This window comes from Arachis stenosperma, chromosome 8, assembly GCF_014773155.1.
Source record: "Arachis stenosperma cultivar V10309 chromosome 8, arast.V10309.gnm1.PFL2, whole genome shotgun sequence".
Taxonomy (NCBI): Eukaryota; Viridiplantae; Streptophyta; class Magnoliopsida; order Fabales; family Fabaceae; genus Arachis; species Arachis stenosperma.
In genome coordinates, this window is record NC_080384.1 from 46,124,406 (window position 1) to 46,149,640 (window position 25,235).

Genomic DNA, 25,235 nt, shown 5'->3' on the forward strand with positions numbered 1-25,235 from the left:
GATGTTGTTGGGCTGTTTGCAGTTGGGTTAGTGTTGGTTGAGTAAAAGGTCTGGTTGCTGGGAGTTAAGGCTCTTGATGAGGTTAGGGGTTTGAGATAATAAAACTGGTGAGGTCTGGGTGTGGATGGAGTGTTGGGGGTTTGTGTTGTGGTTGGGGTATTGCTGGTACTTGTTGTAGTTAAGCGTTGAACAACTAGTAGCAAGGAAATTCATGCTTATTGAATATGATATTTCTTGAGATAAAATATTTTCTATTATGTAAAAGGTACTTGTATCTTTTATGATATGTGGCATAGCCTATGAAAGTACGTTTTTAGGATCCATGGTCAAATTTGTGGGTATTGTATGGGTCTAAGAAGTGGGTAGCATGTGCATTCAAATGGTTTGAGTAGGTTGTAGTCAGGTTTGGTTTTGGTGAGGGATTCAAGTGGTGATAGGTTGTTAAAAGTTGAGGTTGGTAGTCTGTTTATTAGGTATGTGGCTATGAGGGATTCATCCCAGAATGTTAGAGAGAGGTTGGCTTGGGCTAGTAAGATTAAAGTGATTTCAGAAATGCGTCTGTGTCTTTTTTCAACCATGTTGTTTCACTGATGAGTATAGGGGCATGTGAGCCTATCTTGTATTCCATTTGCTATCAGAAATTGTTTAAAGCTTGAGGATAAATATTCACCACCATTGTCTGTCTGTAGAGCCTTGATTTTCACACTTGCCTTGAGCTCCATGGCTTTGTTGTATTTCTGAAATGCATTAAAGGCTTGGGACTTTGCTTGTAGTAGATACGTGCTTGTATACCTAGTTTTAGCATCAATAAAGCAAAGGTAGAACCTAAAATCTGCTATACTATAAACAAGTGCTGGCTCCCAAATGTCAAAAAAAAAATAATTTTAAGGGTTCATAGGTTGTGTGTGTGTTGGGATAAGGTCATTGCTAGATTTTTCTTGTACAACAAGCATTGCACATAGACGGATCAGGGCTTTCTTTATTTTAAGGGTGTACATGGGCGGGTAGCCGGGTTCACCTTGACTCGGACCCGACCCTAAATAATGATTGGATATATTTTTGAGATCCTTACCTGGTGAAATCACATTATTTTCGAGTCATACTAAAATCGGGTCTAGACCAGTGAAGTTTGGGTCTTAATAAACTTTATGTTAAAAAATTATGATGTACTTATTTATAAAGAGGAAAAAAATATACTTGTTAACGAGAAGTTAATATTTATATTTAAACTTGAATTTGTCCATAATTTTTAATTTCATGCTTCTTTGATCTATTTTCTAATTCAACAAGTGTGATTGAAAACAAAACAATAAGCTTATAGTTAATATAACATAATATTGGAATTAATTTAAAACATATATACCTTTTTCAGTCCTCTTAGGGTGCACATGGAGTCGGGTGAAGCTGAGTTCGCATTGATCCAGACCCGATCCTAAATAATGATCGGATCAATTTTTGAGACCCTTACCCGACCCTAATCATAGTGAAATCACACCAAATTAGCCCCCAAAGTATTCGGGTTTGGACTGGACTAGATCATGTACACCCCTACTTTATTTATTGAATCAGAAATGTTACATTATTTCATTACAAGTTTAGTCACCATTTCTGATGGATGACCTAATTTTCTATGCCACAATTGAACTATAGGACTTACATATTTTTATAGCTAAGGTATGCAACAATGCTATTAACTGGACAAAGTCCATTATTAACAGACTCACAACTGTGTTTGAACTATAACTTCGACAATTAAATTGTTAATTTGTTCTATGTTTTTGGACTCTGTGTGTACAATTCCACCACCATTAGGCTTGGCAACTTCACTCAAATAGACTCTATTACTCATTTTGTTTGTATAAGCATCAGACTCTTACTTGATAGCTTTATTGGCTTGTGAACTTAAGCAAGCTTTTGCAACATCAACTCCATTATTGATAGACTTTTCAGTAATGTTTTTTCTATCTTCAACATTTATATTGTGACAAGTTGGATTAGTAGCATTTTTTTAATATTTCTGGAAATTATTTGGACTCCATCAAACTTGTACAACCCTTCTTTAGGTAGTCTCTAAAGAAGAATCTTCTTAGTTATCTGGCATTTTACATTACACAAGGCTAGAGTTTGAAGAGCACATAATTATTATCCAGGGAAAATTTAGCTATACTGACTTGGTTCTTGGAGATGGTAAGGACATGTAGAAAGTTTTTTAGCTTCAAAGGTTTATTAGACAATGATGCATGCATTAATGAACTTCTATCATGTTCAATTTTCATATCTTGGCCATTACCTCCATAGACTTGCTCTACACCTTCATAATCAGATCCTATGGTGAGATTTCTTTGGTCAAACGTGATATGGTGGGAGGCCCCAAAGTCACAGTACCACGCTTTATTCTAATTGTTGAAGGCAGCGTGAGGAATGCTTGTAGATTGGGAGATAATGTTATTGAATTCAGTATTTGTGGCTTCATTACTTGGTAGTTTTGTAGAGTACTTTGTGAGCTCGAGCCATTGTGAAATGCCATTGATGGTGGCTATGCCAGGTTTATTGGTTACATTTATGGATTCATGAATTTTTTATCAAATTGGTAAAAGCACTGCATTATCGTGTGGCCAACCTTTCTACAAAGCTGGCATTGAGGCCTTCTGCCTTGCAACCAAAACGATCTTCCACCTCTGAAGTAACCTCTGCCTCTAGTACCTTGGAAGCCTCCTCTGCTACTATAGTTGTTGCAATTTTTGTAGTTTCTTTCTTGCAATCTTTCTTAACTCTCATCTTTTTGTGCTACATTTGCCTGAACTGGTCCAATCTCCATTCTTTTGAATCTCTTTACCAGTTCTTCTTGTGCTAGCAGTTGCGATTCGAACTCGCTTTTAGACATTTGGTCGATTATGCCATTTGCCATTGTGATGAAGGCACTATATTCTTCATTGGGTCCTCTTAATGCATCTTCGATGTACTTTTCATTGAAATGTGGTGCTCATAGCGCATTAAGTGCGTTTGCTACTTGGTTGATCTTGGCCATGTAATCGGTGACTGTTGAACCTTGCTTCAAGAATGATTTCAACAGCGTTTTCAGTTGTTTGATTTTTTATTTGACTAGAGCTTCAAATTACTCTCACTACAAGAAATACACCGATTACTATCGGATTTACCGTCGGATTAGTCTGATAAATCCGTTAGTAAAGAAGTTACCGTCAGATTTATCATTAGACTTAGTTTGACGGTATAAACAGTGTTGGACTTACCAGTGATGTGTCCTATGAATTCGTTCCATTTGAGCAACTCTTTGTTGTTGGATAAACCCGAGGGTAACTTTGGCGCCAATTTACCATCAGATTTTTCTGCTAGTAAATCTGACGGTATTATTTTTTCTTTTTTTCGGCTCAATTAATCCACAAATAGTTGAAAACAATTAATTATTTTATTAAAACTCTAGTTAACAAAATTAAGGCCAATATTCAATATTATCACAAACGCTCTACGTGCTCCAACTTCTACCTGAGTTTTGAGGTCATGACAACATGTGCAAGAAGGTCGTTGTACCTCTCATTAGCCTGCTCCGCTTGCTGGTGAAGCTTTTGTGTCAGCTTCTGCACCTCCTCCCTCAAGTCTACAACTTCATGAGGATCGGCAAGGCTGGTGGCAGAGGCAGAGGCAGGGACAAAGGAAGTCGCTAATGCAGAACGATCCCAACTCAAAGCGGCAATTCTTGTGGGGTTCAGAGGCGATCTAGCGCTAGACTATATTGGGATCTACCGCTGAGGTCTCTGAGCTGGCTCTGTCGTCATCCCCATTAGGTAGCTGAGATTGTTAGGTCGCGGCCTCCAATCTCTGCGTGTATTGCTCCTGTGTCACACATATTGTGATTAGGATAACAGTTAATTGATTTTAAAGTAAACAAAATTAATTTCAAACTTAGAGGGACTTGATATTCACATAATGGGTCGCAGACTGCTTGTCAACAAACCTCTCCTTGTTTGCCTTCAAGGCATGTGTATACTTGAACATCTCCGCCAATGTGGCCTCATGATCCAGACGAGTATTAACAAATTACAATACTTACTAGTCTCTCTTTGTCTTCATGAAGGTCGCCGACCCACCCGTATATCTGGACAACCTCGATGAAGCCCAGTTCGTGAAATGTTCGTTAGACGGCGATACTTGAACCCCTCGTCTATAGCAAAATGGGTGTCCAACCTCCGCTTGATGTATGCAAGGATCCAGGTTGTTAGGTGGGTGCGCCCCTGATGAAGATCGTTCATTATCTGCTGAAGGCGTTTCGCTGTCCGGTGGTCGAAGATCTTGTGGATCATCAGAGCTTGCTCCTAATCCCAAGTAAATTTCAACTGCACATAGTGATTCAACATTATATAGTCAAAGTAAAATACAGTTCAGATATAGTTAATTAATTGAACAAATTAAAATCTTATCCCCCCCACTTCTGGAACCAGCGCTTTCTGACCTTAGTAGGGACCTTGGTGTAGGTCGACCACGTGTCGTCGTACATAGACCTAATGACCTCCGTGATTTCCTGTGTGCAAGCATTGTTGTCTGGGTGAACCTATCAATGAAAAAACTTAAATTAGCAAACACATACAACCTTAACAATTTCAAAATAGATTGCGGATTAAAAGGAAATAAAATAGATGAGTACTCACGCCTACATGCCATCAGGCCAAATTCTCATCCGGATCACAGGCGGTGGTGGGAGGCATCTTCTTGTAGGGGAGCGTAGTTTGAGTTTGGGACCATGATGAATTGCTGGTCCGCTGGAGTTGCTTGTGACGTCATAGGGGTCGACGAAGTACTCATAATAGAGGGTGATGACTAGGTAGTCCTCGGAGATTCGATGGAACCTCGCCCTCTACCACGACAACGTGACTCACGCGATCTACCTCTGCTACCTGTCATCATGTCTGCAAAAAGAATATATTACTAACATTGATCAAAACACAATAAATTTCACCAACTCTAAACATAATTCTAATTTTTCAATTTCACTTAAAATCTTTTAAAAATATCGACAGAGTCTCCCCTAAAGTTCGAATTTCTCCACCCTTCAAGGGTTTCATCCAAACCAAATATCTATCAACCCAACAAATATTAATTTTTTTCAATCATTATTAAGGCAACATAAAATGGTTGAAATCCTAATCCACCTACCAAGAGGCTTCAATTATTTACTAAACGTTCAAAGCATTCTAACTTTCAAAATATATTCTAACTTTGTTAACAATTTTTCAAAGCATTCTAACTTTCAAAACATTCTCACAAAGCATTCTAATTTTCAAAGCATTCTAACAAAGTATTCTAACTTTTCTAACAACTTTTCCCATTATTCTATCTTATTTTTTTTCAATCAAATATATCCTTCAGAATTTCAAATCCAAACACTACACATAGTGAAAGATAATGAACTAATGGAAATTATTCCATAACGACCAAAATTTCAAATAAAAATACTTGAATAATTGTTTTTTAGGACTACCAAAATTGAATTAACTTTCAGTCATTCTCTAATATAAAGCAGCAAACAACTTGAAAAGGAAATTAAAGCACCGAAAAATAATTTTCAAGTAAAACATTAACAACAAATTAACAATAATGAAAAAAAATATCTAATAGATATTTCACTAAGTAGTTCGAATAATCAACACAAATCTTAATTTATAATAACTAACAACAAGTAAAATTAACAGGAGTTTCTGACCTCACCGAGAAGAAGAATAGCAGAAGCGGCAACAAGGGGTTCACAGCAGCGGTAGGGGCGTTTGCAGCAGCGGCAAGGGCTTCAACGGCAGCGGTGAGGTCATTTGGAGTGGCGGCAGTAGCGGGGTCGTTTGGAGCGGCGGTAGTAGAGCGTCTGTAGCAGCGGTGGCTGCGACCTTTACAGCAGCGGTGGCAGTAGAGGTGTTCGAAAGAGAGGTTGGGAGGTGAAAGAGTTTAGAGAGAAACAAATTTGAAATGAAGGGGAAGAGGGTTCGCGGTTCCAATTTAGGACACGATTACCGTCGGATTTAGAGGCAGATTAATCTGAGGGTAACATGTTACGAGTAACCAAAACGTAGTGTTCCATTAATCGTGTCTATCGTTGGATTATTTTGACGGTAACTCCGACGCTACGTTTGGCGCCTATTTGCATAGTGTTCCCGCTAAATATTTACTGGCAACCTTACCGTCAGAAACGATTATCCGCCAATAAATATTTGGTATAACAAATCCCACAACAAAACTGTTATTGAATCCGTGGGTAAATTCGACGCTAATGTGAGACGCTAAATTCGACGGTATTCAGCGCATTTCTTGTAGTGTCTTCAAGAACATTCCAGATCTGATATGCGTGTGTATTCATACTCCACCACTCGATTGACGAAGTTTGACTCCATGGATGCTATGAGCCATGCTATGAGACACTGGTCTTGGAGCTCCCATTATGCACATTCTAAAGTCTTTATTCCACTGATTTGATCTGCTTCTGAGGTGAACCTGATTGGCAACTTGTATGGATCTAGGTGATTCTGTAGTTTGTTGACTTTAATGCATGCTAATGCTTGCTTCTTTCACGCTTTGAAATTGCTATCGTTGAGTTTTATGGTCGAGAACACAGCGAAGACATTCCAATTGAGTAGGCTTGTTTTAAGACTCTTATATGTGTGTTGTAGTATCACTTAATGTGCCACACTAATAAATGTTGATGCTATTAATAAAGAAAATGACTGAAAGACTAATACGATTAATTTAAAGTTTTTAAAGGACGAATTTAATTAAGAAAATCTTGTGAGGACTAATTTGGAGAACGAATAATATTTCAGAGACGAATTTGACCATTTACTCAATTTTTTATATATTGTTATGGCTTGGAGGTTGTATGAAATGACGTTGTGTACAAAAGTAGTTTATTTGAGAGACATAGACACTGAGACATAGATACAGTGGTACACAATGACACATGTCTACTGTTTGGTTTGGTGAGACACAGATTTTCGAAGGACACGGGAGGACACAGATGGACACGGAGACATTAAATTTGTGTACCTCCAATTTGGTGAGACACTAAGACACAACTTGTGAGACACTAATTTTTTACTCTTTTACCCTTATTGAAATTTTAAAATTTGTCCTCTTATTTCTCCAAACCTTTCTTTTTTCTCTTCCTTTTTTAGATTCTATAACTAAATTTATCTTTCTATTTTCTTCAAAAAAATTGTACATTTAATTTTTTATTTATTTAAATTTTGATTAATCTTTGATAAATTCTGAACTTTAGTTTTTTATTTTTTTCAAAAAATATATATTTAATATTTGAATGATAATTTAAGATGATATTAGAAGAAATGAAAAATATTAAAAGAAATAAAAATTCAATAGTGATGATATGTAGTGTTTGGGAATTGGGATAATAGATGTACAGTAATAATAGTAAAACTTGTGGTAGAATGAATGGTAATTCAGTCTTTTTAAAATATGTGTGTCTTGTTCTTTATTTTTACCAAACATAATATATAGACACAAATATTTTATATCCATATCTTTAATGTCTATGTCTTTATATTTATGTCTCATCATATACATCAACCAAACAGAGCTTAGTAAGTTCTTTGTTGTGACTATAGACAGAAAGCCTGATGTTTATAGCTGTTTTCAACACAGTTTTTGCACAGTTTTGCACTGTTTTTTTTTTTTTTTTTTGGTATTCGAGTTTTGCACTGTTTATATATGCAAGATTGTCCTCCTTAGATGCAGAACCAATGGTAAGAGTTGCGATGATTGAGTTCACATGAAATGATAAATTCATAGCCATCATGTAACAATAACGGTGGTGCTAGTGGTCACATTATTGAATCTAAGCTCTAAGGTCTTGTATGTTTTTCCTTTCACCAATTCTTGTTATTTTTATTTTATTTTGGTGTATGAGTTAAAAAAAAGCAGTCCAAACATGTCTTCAGTATTTTTATTTTTTTAAAAATAGAAAAAGTGAATAAAACAAACACGATTTTGAAAAATAAAAAATTTAAAAATTGAAAATGTTTTCTTTATGCAAATACATCCTAAGTAATTAAAGTTAAGAAAATTAAGGAACCTAAAAATTTTGAATATTTATTTGTTATTTTTTAAAAATTAAAATTACTCAAATAATTATAACATAGTAAAGTTGTTTTTGTAAAATCAATAAGGTTAATTTATTTATTAAAAAAAATTAGATGTATAAGAATTTATTATTTTTTATTATTAATTAATTATTAATATTTAAAAATATAAACTAAAATATGTTATTAAATTATCAAACTAAAAAATTAATTTTATAACTAAATTAATAGCGAAAATTAATAAATTCTGATCACTTAGCATTTTTCTTTCTCCAATTCATTGAAATAAAAAAAAAATTGAGACAATTTATGTTTAATGATCAGCAAAACCCTTGCCCAAAAGTCCAAAACCCTTCTCGTCCCCTCCAACATATTTTTGCGTCCTTTGCTCTCCTTTCTTCTCTGGCAGCCGCTTCATCATTGTCAATCTTCTCTCTCTTCAACTCTCCCACCGCAGCACTCCGCCGCCACCTCCACTAAGTTCTTACATCGTTCGGTTCAGCAGCGAGGAATATGGCGGCTAAACCGGGTTCGTATCCGGACTTCGGGGCACTGCGAGAGCTCTTCAAGCCTCACATAGAGTCCTTCGATCACATGATTGACACCGGCTTGGATACCATGCTCAGACACATCAAGCCCGTCGAAATTTTCGACTCTTTCACTTCCACAAAGCTTAGAGATATCCTTTTCTATTATATATTTCAATTTTTCTGTTCGTTCCTGTTTCACCTAATATTTTAGCTCTAAACTCATGCAATTTCTATTTTTCAGTTGTCGGTTTTCAGCACTAACCATTGCAATGTTCACTTTCTGCCAAAAAGAGTGTTTTTTTTTTATTATTCTATTCTTTAACGTTTCGTACTCTGGTTGGATTATGCGTCGGTGAATGAGCCTGCGAAGGAGCGAATTTCAAGGACAATGTGGGCTCCTTTGTATCCATTTGAAGTAAGTTCTTCGAACTTTCATTCTTTGTTTTGCTATGCAGATTGTTTTTTTAAGTTGTTGTTCTTTATGTTCAGTGAATGACTCAGTATGCGCAATTTTTCTTTCTTTTGAACAGTGTAGACAAGCTGGAATTTCTTATACAGGGAAGTTCATGTTGAATGTATGCTTTCAATACAATGATAACCCAAGTGTTGTAAGAGAACATGTTAGTTTTGGAGAGCTTCCCATAATGCTAAAGGTAGATTGGTTATTGTTTGCTTTAAGATTGGGTTCTTGAGTTTTGAGAACTGCACTAACACATAAGCACGAACACGTTCTTGAAAAAAAGTTGTACATGTGCATATAAGTTTGGTTTTTAGAGTGTTGCTGTGCAAGGAACTATAGTGGAAGTTGCAGGAAATTTGCTGTTGCATAACTAGTAATATTATGAATATGATGGATTCTGTGCAGTCAAAGAAATGCAGATTGAGAGATGCTAATGAAAAAAAGCTGGTGTCCTGCAAGGAAGAGGCTTCAGAAATGGGTGGGTAAGTAGTCTAACCTTTTCTGTGCAGCTTAACATTGGTTTGTACAATGTTTTCAATTACAGGGATAATATATGCTCCTAACTTAGGGGTATACTATATTCTCGTTTGGATGAGTTGTTTGAGTTCTTATGTTGATGGTCTAGATTTATTATTTATTTTCTCTCTTTCTCCTTGGTGTTTATTTTTGAAGTACTTCGTTTTGGTTAATGCTTATATAAAAGCTTATGATATTTAAACCTTTTCAAGAAAATCTGCTAATTAATAATAATGGATGAAATGTTGTTATTATAAATTTAATATAGACTAAAGTCAGTGAGTTGGTGCTGAATCACCATAGCAGCTCTATTTGGAAAGCTGATATAAGCCGTCATATTCTTATTTTGTTGTCTTATAAGCATTCCTAGGTTGCTTGTTTATCCACCTGACTATATGACTGATGATTCCTTGATCAAACACCTTATCTTTTCAGTTACTTCATTTTGAATGGCCTTGAGAGAGTTATTCGTCTATTAATTATGCCAAAACGCAACTATGTAAGCAATCTTTTTTGTCTTATGCACTTCCTTTATTGCAAGTGAGCCTGAGCTATCTTGTTTCTGTATGAGTTAAAATGTGTTATGCTAGTCCAGGAACATGTAATGGGACTATTGGGACCAAGCAGCTTTGAAGGCTATTCATGGCTTTCTCGATCCCATATCATAGATTTATTGATTTCATTACTTGTTTCTTAAATGTTGTAGCCAATGAGTATGGTGCGGAATTCATTTAGCGACCGGCGAGAGGGATATACCGATAAAGCTGTTGTAATAAGGTTTGTTATATCTTCGCATTTATTTCTACTTTAAAGAACAAAATTACATTGTATCCTGTTGTTTACATATATCTCCTTTTATGAAGAACAGGTACATACATATTTTCATTTCAAAGATTGTTGCCGTTAATGTTACTGTACTTTTCCGTATAGTCTACCGTGCATTTCGTATTAGTATTATATATGATAATGCCATGGCATTGCAACTAATGATTTTGTTTGTTTGACCTTTCCTTGAACTTTTCTATATTGTATTCATTTAGTCCGTTAGCACTATAACAATTTAATATCGTTTGATCATGTACCAAATCCCACCTAGTGGGTCAAGCCTTAGTTGTGTATTTAAATGTTTTACTAGGTGTGCAATGCTTCACCTATAGATTTTTATCCTCTTACAATTTTGACTTTTATGACCAAAGGGATTAAAATGGGAGAGCAGGAATAGTAAAGGGTAGGGAAGGGAAGAGAAAGTATTTGCATGTTTCTTTGCTTTCTTTTTGATGTTTCAACTGAAGATAAAATGGAAGTTTGTCTTTTGATTTCTTTACTGTTTTATTTTTTGTGTCCAAAAACTCCGAAAATAAACTTTTTTAATGTTTAACTCCCAATATCTGAACCGTTTATAACTTCTTTTTTAATAAATTATTCAGGTGTGTAAGAGCAGATCAATCATCAGTAACAGTAAAATTGTATTATCTTCGTAACGGGAGTGCAAGAATAGGATTCTGGTAAGAAGTCTTTGGTTGCTACTTCCTTTTTAAAAAATTCTTTGTTTCGTTCACATTCTTTGACTTGCATCTTAAGAAAGTTTTGATGATTTTGAATTTAAAATTTTAAAGACACTTTTATTGTAATATCATTTTGCAGGATGAAAGGAAGGGAATACTTGCTTCCTGTGGGCATTGTTTTAAAGGTAACACGTTCTGATTCTGTTAAATTACTGTAAATTTTGGCTTGAAATTTTTCAATGAGATGGAATTCTACAGTTTCTGTTATCCCATTTTCCTTGTTCTATATTTGGTTTGCTAATACATATATGTTTACAACAGAACTGTTCTTTTTGTAACAGGCCCTCATTGACACCACAGACCGTGAAATTTATTTAAATTTGACAAGCTGCTATAATGAGAAGTACGGAAAGGGAAAGGGTACTGTTGGGACTCACCTTGTCGGTGAAAGGGCAAAAATAATTTTAGATGAAGTTCGAGATTTGTCTCTTTTCACTCGCCTTCAATGTTTAGAGTATATTGGTACATAATGCGGTTCTCTTGAAAACCCTATTGTTTCTGAATTTGCATACTTCTATACTAATTTTCTGAGTTTTAAATTCAGGAGAGAATTTCCGGCCTATTATGACTGGACTTGAAAATGACAGCTATCCTGTTGTATGTATTATTTTTTTTTTTTGAAGAAGAGGTTCTTTTTACCTTATTTTTGTGTTTGTTGATTTCATGAATTTCCTTCAATGCCAGGTGGCTGATGCTGTTTTAATGGACTACATATTTGTTCATCTGGAGAATAATTTTGACAAATTCAATCTACTAATGTTAGCTCCTTTTCTCCTTCTATTTGGTTATTTTGCATAGTGAGCACTTCTTTTTTCTTATGAATATAACATATTTGCTGTGAAGGGCAGCCTTAGAGTAATAATGTAGTTGTCTCCTTGTAACCTTTATCCCGCTTTTGGATATTGTCTGAGATAGAAATATAGAGACAATTGATAGAGACAGAGACAAAGACGTATATATTCTGTCCTCACTTCTATGAAATACAGAAAAATACATTAATGTTTTTATCTTGAGACAGGAAAATTGTCTGTCTCTGGCTCTTCAACCAAACGAGTTTATGCATCTTTTATCTTTTTATTTCTGTCTTAGAGACAGTATTCAAATGTAACCCAAGGTCATGATTTCAAGCAGTGGAATTAGCCACTGATGCAGATTAGGCTACCTACGTACCCTTTGGATCTGTACGGCGGTGCAGTGGGCCATCCCCGAGACCAAGTGTAATGTGGGATGCTTGTGTGCATCACCAGACTGGCCTTCTATATAAGATATCTGTTGTGAGTCTTGTGTGCGTGTTTCGGAGAGTTATTTCACAATTTAATTTGAAAAGTTGAAAATTGATTTGTCTAAAACTTATTCCCACAACCTTTTACAAAAAAGTTGAAAAAAACATTTTTTTTTGTTTTGTTTTGTTTTGTTTTGTTTTTGTTTTTGTTTTTGAGACACAAGCAGTAGTATTCTTTTCAAAGTCTTATATATTGAGATTATATATGGTTTCTTTTCTGGTTCCTCTATTCTACTTTTTTAACTATCTATTTTTAGAGATCTATTTATTATTTTCTCATTTTAGCTTCTATTTTCCTTCTCCATTTAGCTTCATGTTGCAGAAACTTTTCTCACTTATAGATCAGACATCAGTACCTGACAACCCTGATTCCTTGCAAAATCAGGAGGTTTTACTCCCTGGCCATCTGATTACACTTTATCTTAAGGTGGAAAGCTTTGAACCCCTTTTCTGTAATATATTAATCCCCATATTTGTCTTGTTTTATTATTAGAAGGATCCTTTCTAAAAGTCTTTTTCTGCTGTCTTATCACTTTTACACAAACAAACAAAAATAAGAGGTTGATGTTTAAGCTTTTTTCCTCACCGGTTTTTATTATTATTTTTGATATTAGGAAAAACTGGAAGATTGGCTGCAAAGAGGAAAAAAGCTTGTTCAAGATGAGATCAAGGAAAAAAGCAAGAACTTTGATATCGGCAACAGTATGTATTATCTTTGTTTCCTCTTGCAATGTTATTTTCGATGATTAATACTCTGCTCCTCCCCCTTCTGTTGGCATCTGCTAATATCTTTGTACTCGACTTTTTGTGGAATATTCATGAGAGCTCATAAATAATAGAGAAGAGATAGTTCAAAGAATTTAGAGAGAAGAGAGATTGAACTGAATCATGTACTCCAATATTATTATTGAGCTTAGCACCAATTGGTGCTTATATACAGAGAGAAGATAGCTTGTGGTGCAAGCTAATACGAAGGGCATAATTGCCTTTTCATGCATAAGTTAGTTATGACAACTGTAGCTAACTACAGCTGTCCTTTCCTTGCTGGATCAGCTATTCTAACTAACTGAATATCTCTAGATTATACTAACTTACAATATTAATAAATGATTTACTGGTCTCCCCTTATTATTCAATGCACCCTGTAGTCTTTAAGCTTCTATGTGATGTCTAAATTGATGATATTTGTCATGATCTTTTCTTTACATTGTTTGCCTCTTTGTTTTGCAGTTAGGCAAGTAAAAAATCTTTTTGAGAAAAATCCACCAAGGCATATAGGTACAACCATTGAAAATATGTTGAAAACTGGAAGATTAAACACACAGACGGGTCTAGATCTGCAGCAGGTATGCACTTGCCAGTTCTCAGTTAAATTATGCCGGTGCTTGTGTTTGCAAACTGTAAGAGATGTACCTAAATTATTCTTTGTATTTCTTCACATGTCAATATAATTGGATTGTATCCTCCATGTGAAGGCTTAGTGTTCGATATTTCTACTCTTTAAAGTATCAGATACTAATAGGAACTGGGCCTATAATTAACAGGTCTTGATAGATAAGTATTAGAGTAGCTCTTAGTAGCCAACGATAATGACGGTGTTAGAGGTGCAGAAATCATCAGTTTAGAAATTAGGAAGTCAGCAACTAGGAGAGGAATGGATTTCTCGAACATGTTTGTACAATTATATTCTTGTTGTGAAGTCAAACATACTTGGGATTTTGTTATTCTTTGAATCAGTCTATCAGCTGGTGTTAAAGCAACTTGAGCTGGGGAGGAATATATGTTGGAATGAGAATAGAAGCAAAGTCGGAGTCCATGTAAAGTCGCCTACTATATTCGAGTCACTTAGCAGACAAGGGTTAGCCAAGGTTGATCATTGCCAAATCTTGGAGGTTTGGGATATTAGTGAAGGACAATGTCCAAGAATTATACGATAAGTGGGACACAGTCTTGAGTTTCATTCAAGAGTCTATCTAATTCAAAATTGGGTTCTGTAAAGGAAAATTCAGAGTGTTGAACATGGAAGGAAAATAATGAGCAATGGAGAAGGGTTGAGATGCCTTTGTTTTTGAGTGGGTGCTGATGCTTACAGGTGGGTGAGCTGAATAGGGTGGAATGGCATTTCAGCAAGAGCGTACAACATGGAGAGTGACTTGTTGCTGCCAGAGACCTTGGAGGTTCAACAATACTTGGCTTGAATGGCAGGTGTCTTACATTCAGAATCCTAAGTGGTCCAAGCTTAGGAGTTATGCTTTAGGTCTCAAAATTTGATAGTCCAAAATCCATGAGATATTGCTATGCTGGGTGCAAGAAGGATTTGCTAAGAATATATGGTTGAGACTTATATAGGGCTACTACTAGTGATTTAGAAGATATATTTGGAGGGTGTTCTCATGAGTTGTTCAAGTGAACAGGTAAGACATGAAGTCATTTCATCCCCCTGAAGCTCTATTCTAGTTAAAGGATGTGGCTTCTTCAATTGGTGAGATATAAAGCGATTCTAAAAGAGGGAAACATTAATGTTGAAGAATGTTCTGGGATATAATAACTGTTATTTTTCTAGAAACAATGTGGGAGATGGAAGAAAACATGCCCAGGGAATAAAGCCCAAGGGAAATTGAATGATACAACTGAATTCAGAGGTGGATAGTAAATTTTTCTTTAAGGCAGTAAACTGAGGCTGGAATGCATAGAGAAGAAAGAAGAGATCATGATGGGATAATAAGATGATGTGCTGTGCAGGGTTTCAAGAAGGCCAACCATGCTTTCACTGTTAAAGTGGTTGGACCTAGGTTTTGCTATACATGCAGTGGCTGGTGGGTGGTTGGCAAGCATAAACCAGTACTACCGCTGTACAATTGCCATTGAGGAGCTAGCTGAGACTGCTGCTGCAGAACATTTTCCTAGTACTGATACGAGATTGCTGTCAACATGTTAGGGAAACTCTGTTCAAATGGGCTTGATTCTTTTTCTGGGTGGATCATGCCCTGACAGTTGGGAAGATTGGTGTGGAAAATGGTGAAATTGGAGTTGCAAACCCTAGGCCCATTTTTGGACTTGTGAGATGAAACCCTATTTTCTTAGCAGTAGAAAATGGTCTGTAAAGGGTCCTATTTACCAATGGTTGGCAGTGAACACCTTGAAAAGATTATGTCTGTGGCAGATAAACCCCACTGTTTTTTTGGATGATACATGTGTATGACAGGGAAGGATCACTAGTGAGAACAAGAGCTGCCCATAAGTTTAATGTATCATTAGCATTTGCAGAGAAATATAGGTGATTGGATGAAATACACATTATGTGGATGTCATCATACCTTGAAGCATACCTATATCCTTAATTGTTAAGCTACAAGCTTGGGATGAAATCTTCCATCAGAAATGTTATGTTTCCTTATTGCAAATCTTATTCCTTCCTTTGGTACAGCCTTTTTCCACCTTGATACACCTATTTGGAAATCAAAAGTTCTTTTTGCGAGTATGCTTGGTTGAGAGGTGATTAGGTGAAAATGGGTGGAAAATTTCATACATGAGCTCACCCATTTTACCCACCACCCAAACACACCCTAGGGTTGACTTCTTTGTTTGAACAATTCTGCTTAACTGAATTAATTTCTTACATGTTGCAAGTTTATGATACATAAGGTTATCTCTGTCAAAGTTAGTTATATGCTGGGCAAGTTCAGAATCAGAATTGATACCACATCTATTTTTGTATTGTTTTGTGGCTAACATTTTATGAATACTTTATCTGGTATGTTGGTGAATGTTGGGTGGTTGTGCCTTGCAACCATAGTTGTCAAATATATTGGCGATCACTTAGAGAATTTTGCAAGAACTGCCATAGTCTGTTTAAGGGTGTTTCACTAACTGATATGCAAAGGGAGCATCTTGCATTGTTCTATGGCAAATCCCTCTAGGTGTTAATTACATCCTTTTGTATCTGTGTAAGTCTCATCCACTTTTGTAATACAATTTCTTTTTCCATTAAAAAAAAATCCTTATCATTCTAGAGGAATACCTGTCTTGGATATGGTAAGGGATTGAAAAGTTATGTGTCATTAATAATGTGTTTCTTGGTTTGTTCTCTTCTTGGTAAGAAGATATCTTGCTGTCATATCTTGTATCAATATTCTCTTCATCTTAATAAAATTATTGTTCCCAATCAAAATTCAATTATGACAATATAATTGGTTGATTGCTTTATATATCTTTCTTTATGTTAGCATGATGCCCTTTAAAATTCATTTGGTTATATTTGCTTGATCAGAGGGCAGGCTATACAGTTCAGGCTGAAAGGTTGAACTTCTTACGTTTTCTTTCACATTTTCGTGCTGTTCATCGAGGGGCCTCATTTGCTGGGCTACGTACTACAACTGTCAGGAAGCTTTTGCCTGAGTAAGTACATTTTTACTTAATTAGTAATTCAGCGTATTACATATTCTTGTTATAATATGCACCTGATTGTATCTATTATTTATGAGATGTTTTTCTTGCAATAGATCTTGGGGTTTTCTTTGCCCTGTGCACACTCCTGATGGAGAGCCCTGTGGATTGTTAAACCACATGACATCTACTTGCAGTAAGTTATTTGTTACCTTATCCTGATAGTGATGTATTATGTTAGTGTACCTATCCATATTTGTACCATATTTTGCATCAAATTTTGTCACCTAAGATACAGTCGTTTATTCTTTCCATTTGCTGTAGTGTAACCCTACATCATAAAACTCTAGTATGCTGCACTATATTCCATTGGTTTCTGTTAACAATTTTCATATTGCATCACCCTCTGTTTCTGTAAGGGTGTTCACAATAAGTGTTGTGTTATATTTCTCTGGATTAATTAATAGCTGTTATTCAACTGTTCAAGTGAGAAACTTTAGGATTTTACCTTCAACACTTAAGGTGTTCCAGAAGGCTAATATATAAAAATGTATGGCAAAATTCACCATATAAAATATCATAAGAACTCTACCAATGCTTGGTTTGTACAAGTGGTCAACCACTTGTTCCCTTTAAGGAAGGTCTATGGTTTGACTCTCTGAATGGAAAAGTATTACTACAGAAACAGACAATTAAATTATGTGGTAATATTTATTGGTTAAATAAAGTGTTTCATCACTTATCTTTAGAGACAATTTAAGTTCAGTAATTTTTCTCGTCTCTTTTGTCAGGGATTACTTCATTCATCAAATCTCAAGGAACGATTAAAGACTATTTTAGTATAAAAAAAGATATCCTCGATGTTTTAACTGAGGTTGGAATGATACCATCTTTACCAAAGCTAGTTCTTCCTGGCCCACCTGAATTACTAACTGTTCTTTTAGATGGTTGTATTGTTGGTGGTATACCTTCCAGTGAAGTTGAGAAAGTTGTGGCTCACATAAGACGATTAAAAGTTTCATCTGCTCCAGTGGTATTTTTTTTTTTAAAAAAATCATATTGTGTTTGTTTACTGTATGATATATCTTTTTCATATTGACTTAAATATTATGTGTTGCAGATTCCTGATCATCTGGAAGTGGGTTATGTTCCATTGAGCATGGGTGGAGCATATCCTGGTCTATACCTGTTCACATCCCCCTCAAGGTTTGTTCGGCCAGTGAGAAATATATCATTTCCTTCAGATGGAAGTGAAAACATCGAACTTATTGGGCCATTTGAACAGGTAAAAGTATTTTTTTTCTCTGTTTAACATTATTTGGATTAAGCCAAGGTTGCTTAAATGGATGAATTGACACACTAGACTAAATAAGATTAGGAACGATTGCAGTAGAGAAATATTTCACATAGCACCAATTAATGAGAAGATGATAAAATCTCATCTTAGGTGGTATGAAGGACATGCTTGGAGAAGTTTTGCCAAGGATCCACTTAGGAGAGTGGATTAGATGGAGGGTAGTTTTGTAGCTAGAAGCAAAGGGAGACCTTGGGGCAAATTACTAGAAGAGTTTTTAAAATTTCAGTGTGGTTTATATTTTATAACAGTACTTTGGCAATGATTAATCCATGTAGCCGAACTCACCAGCTGAGAGTTGTTTAACGTTTGAATTCTTTTTTGGAACTGAAGAACTAAAGCTATCTTTATTGAGATGACTATTTTCACACAGGATCTATCCAATCTGAGTTGCACCTTTTTATATTCCTTGTCAGGTTTTTATGGAGATAAGATGTCCTGATGGAGGAGATGGAGGAAGGAAAAGTTCATTCCCTGCAACTCATGAGGAAATTCATCCGACAGGAATGCTTAGCGTAGTGGCTAATCTTACTCCTTGGTCAGATCATAATCAGAGCCCAAGAAATATGTACCAGTGTCAGGTATTTGTCTTGGTGTGTTTAAGACTGTAAGACTGCTTGATCAACAGATGTTTTCAGATTGTTGTTGCTTTCATTGTAGATGGCAAAGCAAACAATGGCATTCTCTTCACAAGCAATTCACCATCGTGCAGATCAAAAATTGTATCACCTTCAGGTTTGCTCAAATTTGCTATGTTTTATGTTTATAGATTGCAGATACCCACTGTTCCAGATAAAAATGTGGAGCCTCCCTAATGTTTGGTTTTGTAGTTAATTACTTCCCTTGCATCTCACATATCATTATTTTATAATATTTTGCTTTCCTCTTATAAGTTGAATATTTTGTGGTTATTTTCAGACTCCCCAGAGTCCCATTGTGCGCACAGGTGCATATACCAAGTATTGCATTGACGAATTTCCAACAGGAACAAATGCAATAGTTGCAGTTCTGGCATATACAGGGTAACTGCTTTAGAGCAAAGCAACTGTAATTTAACCTTTTATATTTATAAACATATTTGTTAATCTATAAACGGCTCACAGATATGATATGGAGGATGCCATGATTTTAAACAAGTCATCAGTGGAACGTGGGATGTTTCACGGACAAATATATCAGGTTTGATATATGACAAACTAGTTACGTTTTCTTGATTTTGATGTGTTACTGTTTATTTCTCACATCACTATTCGCATGACATTATGATTGGGTTTTTGAAGTTTTAGCAGTTTATACTCAATCAAGTTTCTTCTGTTTGAAACTTCATTGCTGCTCTCTCTCTCTCTCTCTCTCTCTCTCTCTCTCTCTCTCTCTCTCTCTCTCTCTAAAAATCAGCAGAGTACATTATAATGTTTGATTCATTGCTGACCTCATGTAGTACAAGTTTTAGTGGTGGTGCTGAAGTGTGATCGTATTTTTGATGGTTTTGTTCCCCACTCCAGTCCCTGGCTCCTGCTCCTCACCGTCACAAACACTAACCCTAAACACCCAGCGGCAACTCATGAATCCTTGACCATTGGTCTATTTGTAGATATATTCTGCATTTCCAACAGTATAGTCTCTCATGGTCTGGCCTAAAAGGCCAAATACTCACTTATAGAGTACCTTGCTATTATGCTCTTTCTGGAGCCTTCAAACTAGCACATTTCTTGTGACTAGATGACATCGGTAATCTACTGCATACACTGATCTGTGTTTGCTTCTGTACCTCCATGTCCTATTATGGTGGTGTAGTCCAAGTATTGATATTTCAGTTGTTTGCTTTGACTGTAGATAATGTTTCTTGCCACAAATTCTGATTGTAAATTTGCCATAAAACTGTTTTTATATGCATCTCTAATTCCATTTTCTTTTATATTGTAATCCACCTATATTAAATTTTTCAGTTGCAAGTTTTGACTCTTAGGCAATGTTTCATGTTATTATGATTGTTAATTTGCTTTATTGAATATTATGGCAGACTGAAACTATTGACCTGACTCAAATGGGTGGTAGAAAGTCAGGCAAGTCAAGTCAAACCCCAAGAATGTTCAGAAGAAGCAACATAAACAAATTTGGTTGTATGCTTGATGCAGATGGCCTTCCACATGTTGGCCAGGTTTGCTTTCATCTCTGTGTGTGTGTGTGCGTGTGTGTGTGTGTGTGCGCACGCACACCCTTCTCTCATTCTTCTCCTGACTGCGACTTTGTTACTCTTAATTTGTGATTTCCAGTTCATACGACCGGATGAACCCTACTGTAGCATTTATAATACAGAAAGGAGTTCTGTGCAAACCTTAAGAAAGAAGGGTACGGAACCTGTTTATGTTGATTATGTTGCTGTTGATGTCAAAAACAAGAAGGATCTTCAGAAGGCAAGTCAATGCTTTTGCATATATTTCCTAGTGTAATCGGATAGTAGGTTTAAATTTTGAAACATTTATGATATAATAAATTTAAATAGATATTTATTGGTCCCTATATCCTATGCTATTGGGTTGCTTAATCCATGAACAGTAGTATCAATGCCATTCACCCATTTTGCTGAAGTTTGAACATTGTTTCCCACATCATTCATTAAAATTATATATATTTTTAGCAGTCAATATCCATGAACAGCTTTGAAGAGTTCATTTGTCAGAAGAGGTTCTCTAATTTACAAATAAATGGATGTTATTTTCCTGAAGAAGTTTTATAGTAGCAGTTACACTAACCAATCCTGGTAGTGTATTTCAAGTAGTATTACAAGATATATACAGCACAAGCTGTAGAAGGAAAAATTTATTACAATTTTTATTATTCAATTCAATCTGTTAACTTTTTCTTGTGCTTTCAATTTCTGGAGCAGGTCAACATACGGTTCCGACAGCCTCGGAATCCTATCATTGGTGATAAATTTAGTAGTAGGCATGGGCAAAAAGGTGTTTGCTCTCAGTTGTGGCCAGACATTGATATGCCATTTTGTGGAACTACGGGGATGCGCCCAGATCTCATAATCAATCCGCATGCATTTCCTTCCAGAATGACAATTGCAATGCTTTTGGAGTCTGTTGCTGCTAAGGTACAACATTTAAATGAAGATATAAGCACGAAGATATTGTATAAATTATCACACACTTTCTGTATGGAATGTTTGATGGGAATCATGTAATGACTGCTCTGCAAGCATTTTTGCATATTGGTCACCTTCTGGATGCTCTACACATCTTCTTCCTTGAAGATCAATTATAATGTGTAACTAATTCTTTCAGGGAGGCAGCTTACATGGAGAATTTGTAGATGCAACTCCATTTCGTGGTTCAGTGAATAAAAATGATGGGGAGTCTGAATCAAAATCAGGTTCACTTGTCGATGACCTTGGTCTTATGCTAAGAAAAAAAGGATTCAATTATCATGGTTTGGAGGTTCTGTATAGTGGGGTTTATGGAACAGAATTAACGTGTGAGATCTTTATTGGGCCTGTTTATTACCAGCGGTTACGTCATATGGTTTCGGACAAATATCAGGTGAGCAAATCCTCTGTTTTGTCAATGCTGCTTCATATTGTTTTCTATATTCTCTCCTATCTTGGCAAGATTCACTTGAAAAGAAATTAACATTTCAAATTACTCCTTTTATTCCTGCAATTTTTTGGTTTTAAAGCTTTTGAAGTGGTGTGTCTAATTGAACTTAAATGTGAAAAGTCATTATCTAAATTTCACTTTGTTTCCTATTTTGGTCAAAGAAAACATTTCAACCCAACTCAATCCCCAAAATATGTGTTGGTTGGCATTGAAAAAATTATAACCAACGATGTATGAGTTGGGTTTTGGTTTGGAAAATTTCAACCCAAAGAATCTGACCCAATGCATTAAAAAAAAAGGGTTCTTGAGTGGTCTCAAACTTGTGTGTAAAACGCGTAATTCAATGTGCTTTTCTTCTTGGACACTGGTTACTGGCTACTACCTTACAAAAGCTTTTGTTGTCATTCGATTTGCAACACCAAATGCATTTTCCTTTACAGGTTCGATCTACTGGAACAACTGACCAGCTCACTAAACAGCCAATCAAAGGACGAAAACGTGGTGGGGGAGTTCGATTTGGAGAAATGGAACGTGACTCTCTACTTGCGCATGGGGCTGCATATCTTTTGCACGATAGGTTGCACACCTGTTCTGATTATCACATTGCTGATGTATGTTCCCTTTGTGGAAGCTTGCTTACAACAGTATTCATCCAACCCCAAAAGCGGCCGGTGCGGGCGATCGGGGGGCTTCCACCTGGAAGAGCTCCAAAGAAGATCATGTGTGATGCATGCCAAACAAGTAAAGGCATGGAGGCAGTTGCAATGCCGTATGTATTCAGATACTTGGCAGCAGAGCTTGCAGCCATGAACATAAAATTAACTCTTAAGCTAAGTAATCAAGCTGGAGCCTGATATGGTGCGTTCTCATTGGATATGGCGAAGTATGCTTAGCATGACAGCGTGTTAAGATTATTATTTGCATAATCATGAAACATCTAATGGGAGCTCATATGCTTGCTCCCGTCCCTGGGAGTAAAAGTTTTCCTAGTCTTGCAATCTTAATTTCTGTTGGTTTCGAACAGATCCAGATAGTAACATAGTAACGAAAGGTTTGACGTTTTCACATTCATCTATGTATTGTTTGTCAATGTAAAATATTAGCTAAATTATTTAGTGTTGCTGAATTTTGATTTTCTTTTGTAAAATGTGACATAAAGAAAACTCGAAGTGAAAGAAGTCTGCTATTTGTATTTTAATTTTTATTATTGATTAGAGATTTCCAAGGGCCTCATTTAAATCCACCAAACTTTACGTGAAGCAGTTTATTTCTAAAATGTTCAAACTCCAAACCATTTCGGCATTTCCCCATTGTTTAATTTCTTTTAGTCGCCTAATTTTTTGGGCATGGTCTTTGCCTAATATATTTAGGAATCAGTTAAAAGAAAGTTATAGTGTTTGTACCTTTTGTGGAGGTCATGAGCTAATAAGATTCAGATATCTTGGACAATGTTGAAACTAGGTAGGAGGACAACTTGTAAAATATTCTGATGTTTAAGTCAATAGTGCTTTGGGTGTTAGAGACGTAGAGGGAAGAGTTTTTTTTCTTTTATTCTGTTTTTTTGGTGTAACAGTAACCATTTATTGTCTTTGTATATTTTTAACATAGTTAGCAAAACCGGACCGGACCGGCCGGTTCGACCGGAAAATCGGTGAATCGGATCTAACACCGGTCCGGTCCAAACTTCTAACCGCTTAAGGTAAAGAATCGGAATAAACCGATCAAATCCGTACTAAACCGGAGAAAACCGATCAAACCCGGTGAGTATCGGTTCTACCGAATTGCTCGGTCGCAATTGAAGGAGAACCTACGGCCAAAATGTGATGGCTGGGGTTCGAACCTCTTACCTAAAGATAGTAAGGACACTAGCATGACCACCTGCAATGCTTCTTGTCATTATATGTACAAATTATAATACATATAGGATGTTTTAGTTTACTTATATTCAATTTATTATCATTTTAATGTCACTCATTTTTAAATAATTTATATTTTATTTAACTATACTTTTATATTTAATATAAATTAAAAAGATAAATAATAAATTTTATTAATCACAAATTATTTATTTTTCATGTTTATACGATATCTATTAATATTATTTTTTCAACAAATATTTATAGTATATAATAATAGGTAAAGACTCACATACATTTGTCTTCATATGAAATTGATAATTGAAAATTGTTAAATAATAATTTAGTCAAACTTGTCAAATCATCTAACGATTCTTAAATATCAACTTCACATGAAAACAACTGTACGGGAGCAATGATCCAGTGACCTAATAGCTTGACTAGTGACCGGGTTAACCGTTCAACCAGTAACCTAGTAGCTTGACCGGTTCGATCACCGGTTCGGTTTTGATAACTCTGATTTTTAATGTTATGATCTGACAATTTTGTGAGTTAATAACTTTATTAGTCTTAATAACTTAGCCGTTAGTTAGTAACTAGTTTTCTGATTTATTTATATTCACAAAATGCCATTTTTATTCCGTAGTTTTCTCATTTATTCATATTCACGAAATGTCATTCTTATCCAGAATAGTGTCTAAAATCGAGTTTGTTGACTTAACGACTTTGTCAAAAATATCCGAGTTTAACTAACTAAGCCCGAATAGATTTTTACTTTGGTTGCATTTATGAACCATCTCAATAAATTTTTTAATGAACTACCTGGGTCGTTCTCCCGACCTCCTTTGGTTGCATTTTGGAGAAAGACTTTCATTCTCTTAAGTTCGTGGACTCATGTCTTATAAATGAGATCACCAAATCAAGATTAACCAAAATACTCCTTAAAGACATCTTTTCCCAAGTTCAGAAGATGCTTCTTCGCTCACCAACCTTTGTTAAGGATACTGAGGTGAAAATTTCAAATCTCCATTCAATTCGTGGCAAAGGACAAAGACATTGATAATGTCATCACTCATATTCAGCGCTTAAATGCATCTTAGCCTCTCTTCAAGAGGATAATATCACTCTTTGGAAAAAAGTTAAAAAGTTTGGGACTTCTTTTGATACAAAAGTTGAGAATCTGAGCATAACATGCGTGAGCAAGTGAAACTCTTAACTCCTAACTTGCACGTCTCCGAAGTCAATACTTTCAAGAAGATTGTTAATGGAAAAGTGATAAAGATCTTATAAAGATCTTCATAAAATTTTTTTAAGTTATTTGTAATTTAAGTTTATGCACTTAATATTTTTATTTGCCTTTGTAAACAAGTATTTTTTTTTTCGTTTTTTGAGAAGTTCTTTTTCCATTTTTTTTTTTTGTTTTTTAGACAAGCTCTTTTCCTGTTTTTTCGAGAAGCTTTTTAGCTGTTTTGAACTTTTCTCTAGATAACTAGGCTAAGTTCACTTAAAACTTTATTATCATTAAAGTTTACAACATGCACTTTTACTTTCTACCGTTTTTCTAATATTAGTATTAAATGCATTTAATTAT

The 25,235-nt window shown here is 35.5% G+C and overlaps 1 protein-coding gene across 1 annotated transcript; it reads left to right on the forward strand.

Annotated features, from left to right (window-relative positions):
* Window positions 1-8,439: 8,439 nt before the first annotated feature.
* On the forward strand, window positions 8,440-23,021 carry LOC130944420 (DNA-directed RNA polymerase I subunit 2). The gene is made up of 27 exons (XM_057872739.1): window positions 8,440-8,772; window positions 8,956-9,038; window positions 9,154-9,276; window positions 9,489-9,565; window positions 10,035-10,098; window positions 10,306-10,376; window positions 11,027-11,104; window positions 11,244-11,289; window positions 11,446-11,626; window positions 11,709-11,761; window positions 11,849-11,922; window positions 12,756-12,873; window positions 13,061-13,148; window positions 13,677-13,792; window positions 16,717-16,844; window positions 16,949-17,028; window positions 17,624-17,865; window positions 17,953-18,117; window positions 18,603-18,767; window positions 18,847-18,921; window positions 19,105-19,208; window positions 19,290-19,365; window positions 20,207-20,344; window positions 20,460-20,600; window positions 21,074-21,286; window positions 21,477-21,731; window positions 22,229-23,021. Exons 1-27 carry the CDS (start codon window positions 8,607-8,609, stop codon window positions 22,640-22,642), a joined length of 3,534 nt encoding a protein of 1,177 aa, XP_057728722.1. The 5' UTR covers window positions 8,440-8,606; the 3' UTR covers window positions 22,643-23,021.
* Window positions 23,022-25,235: the final 2,214 nt, after the last annotated feature.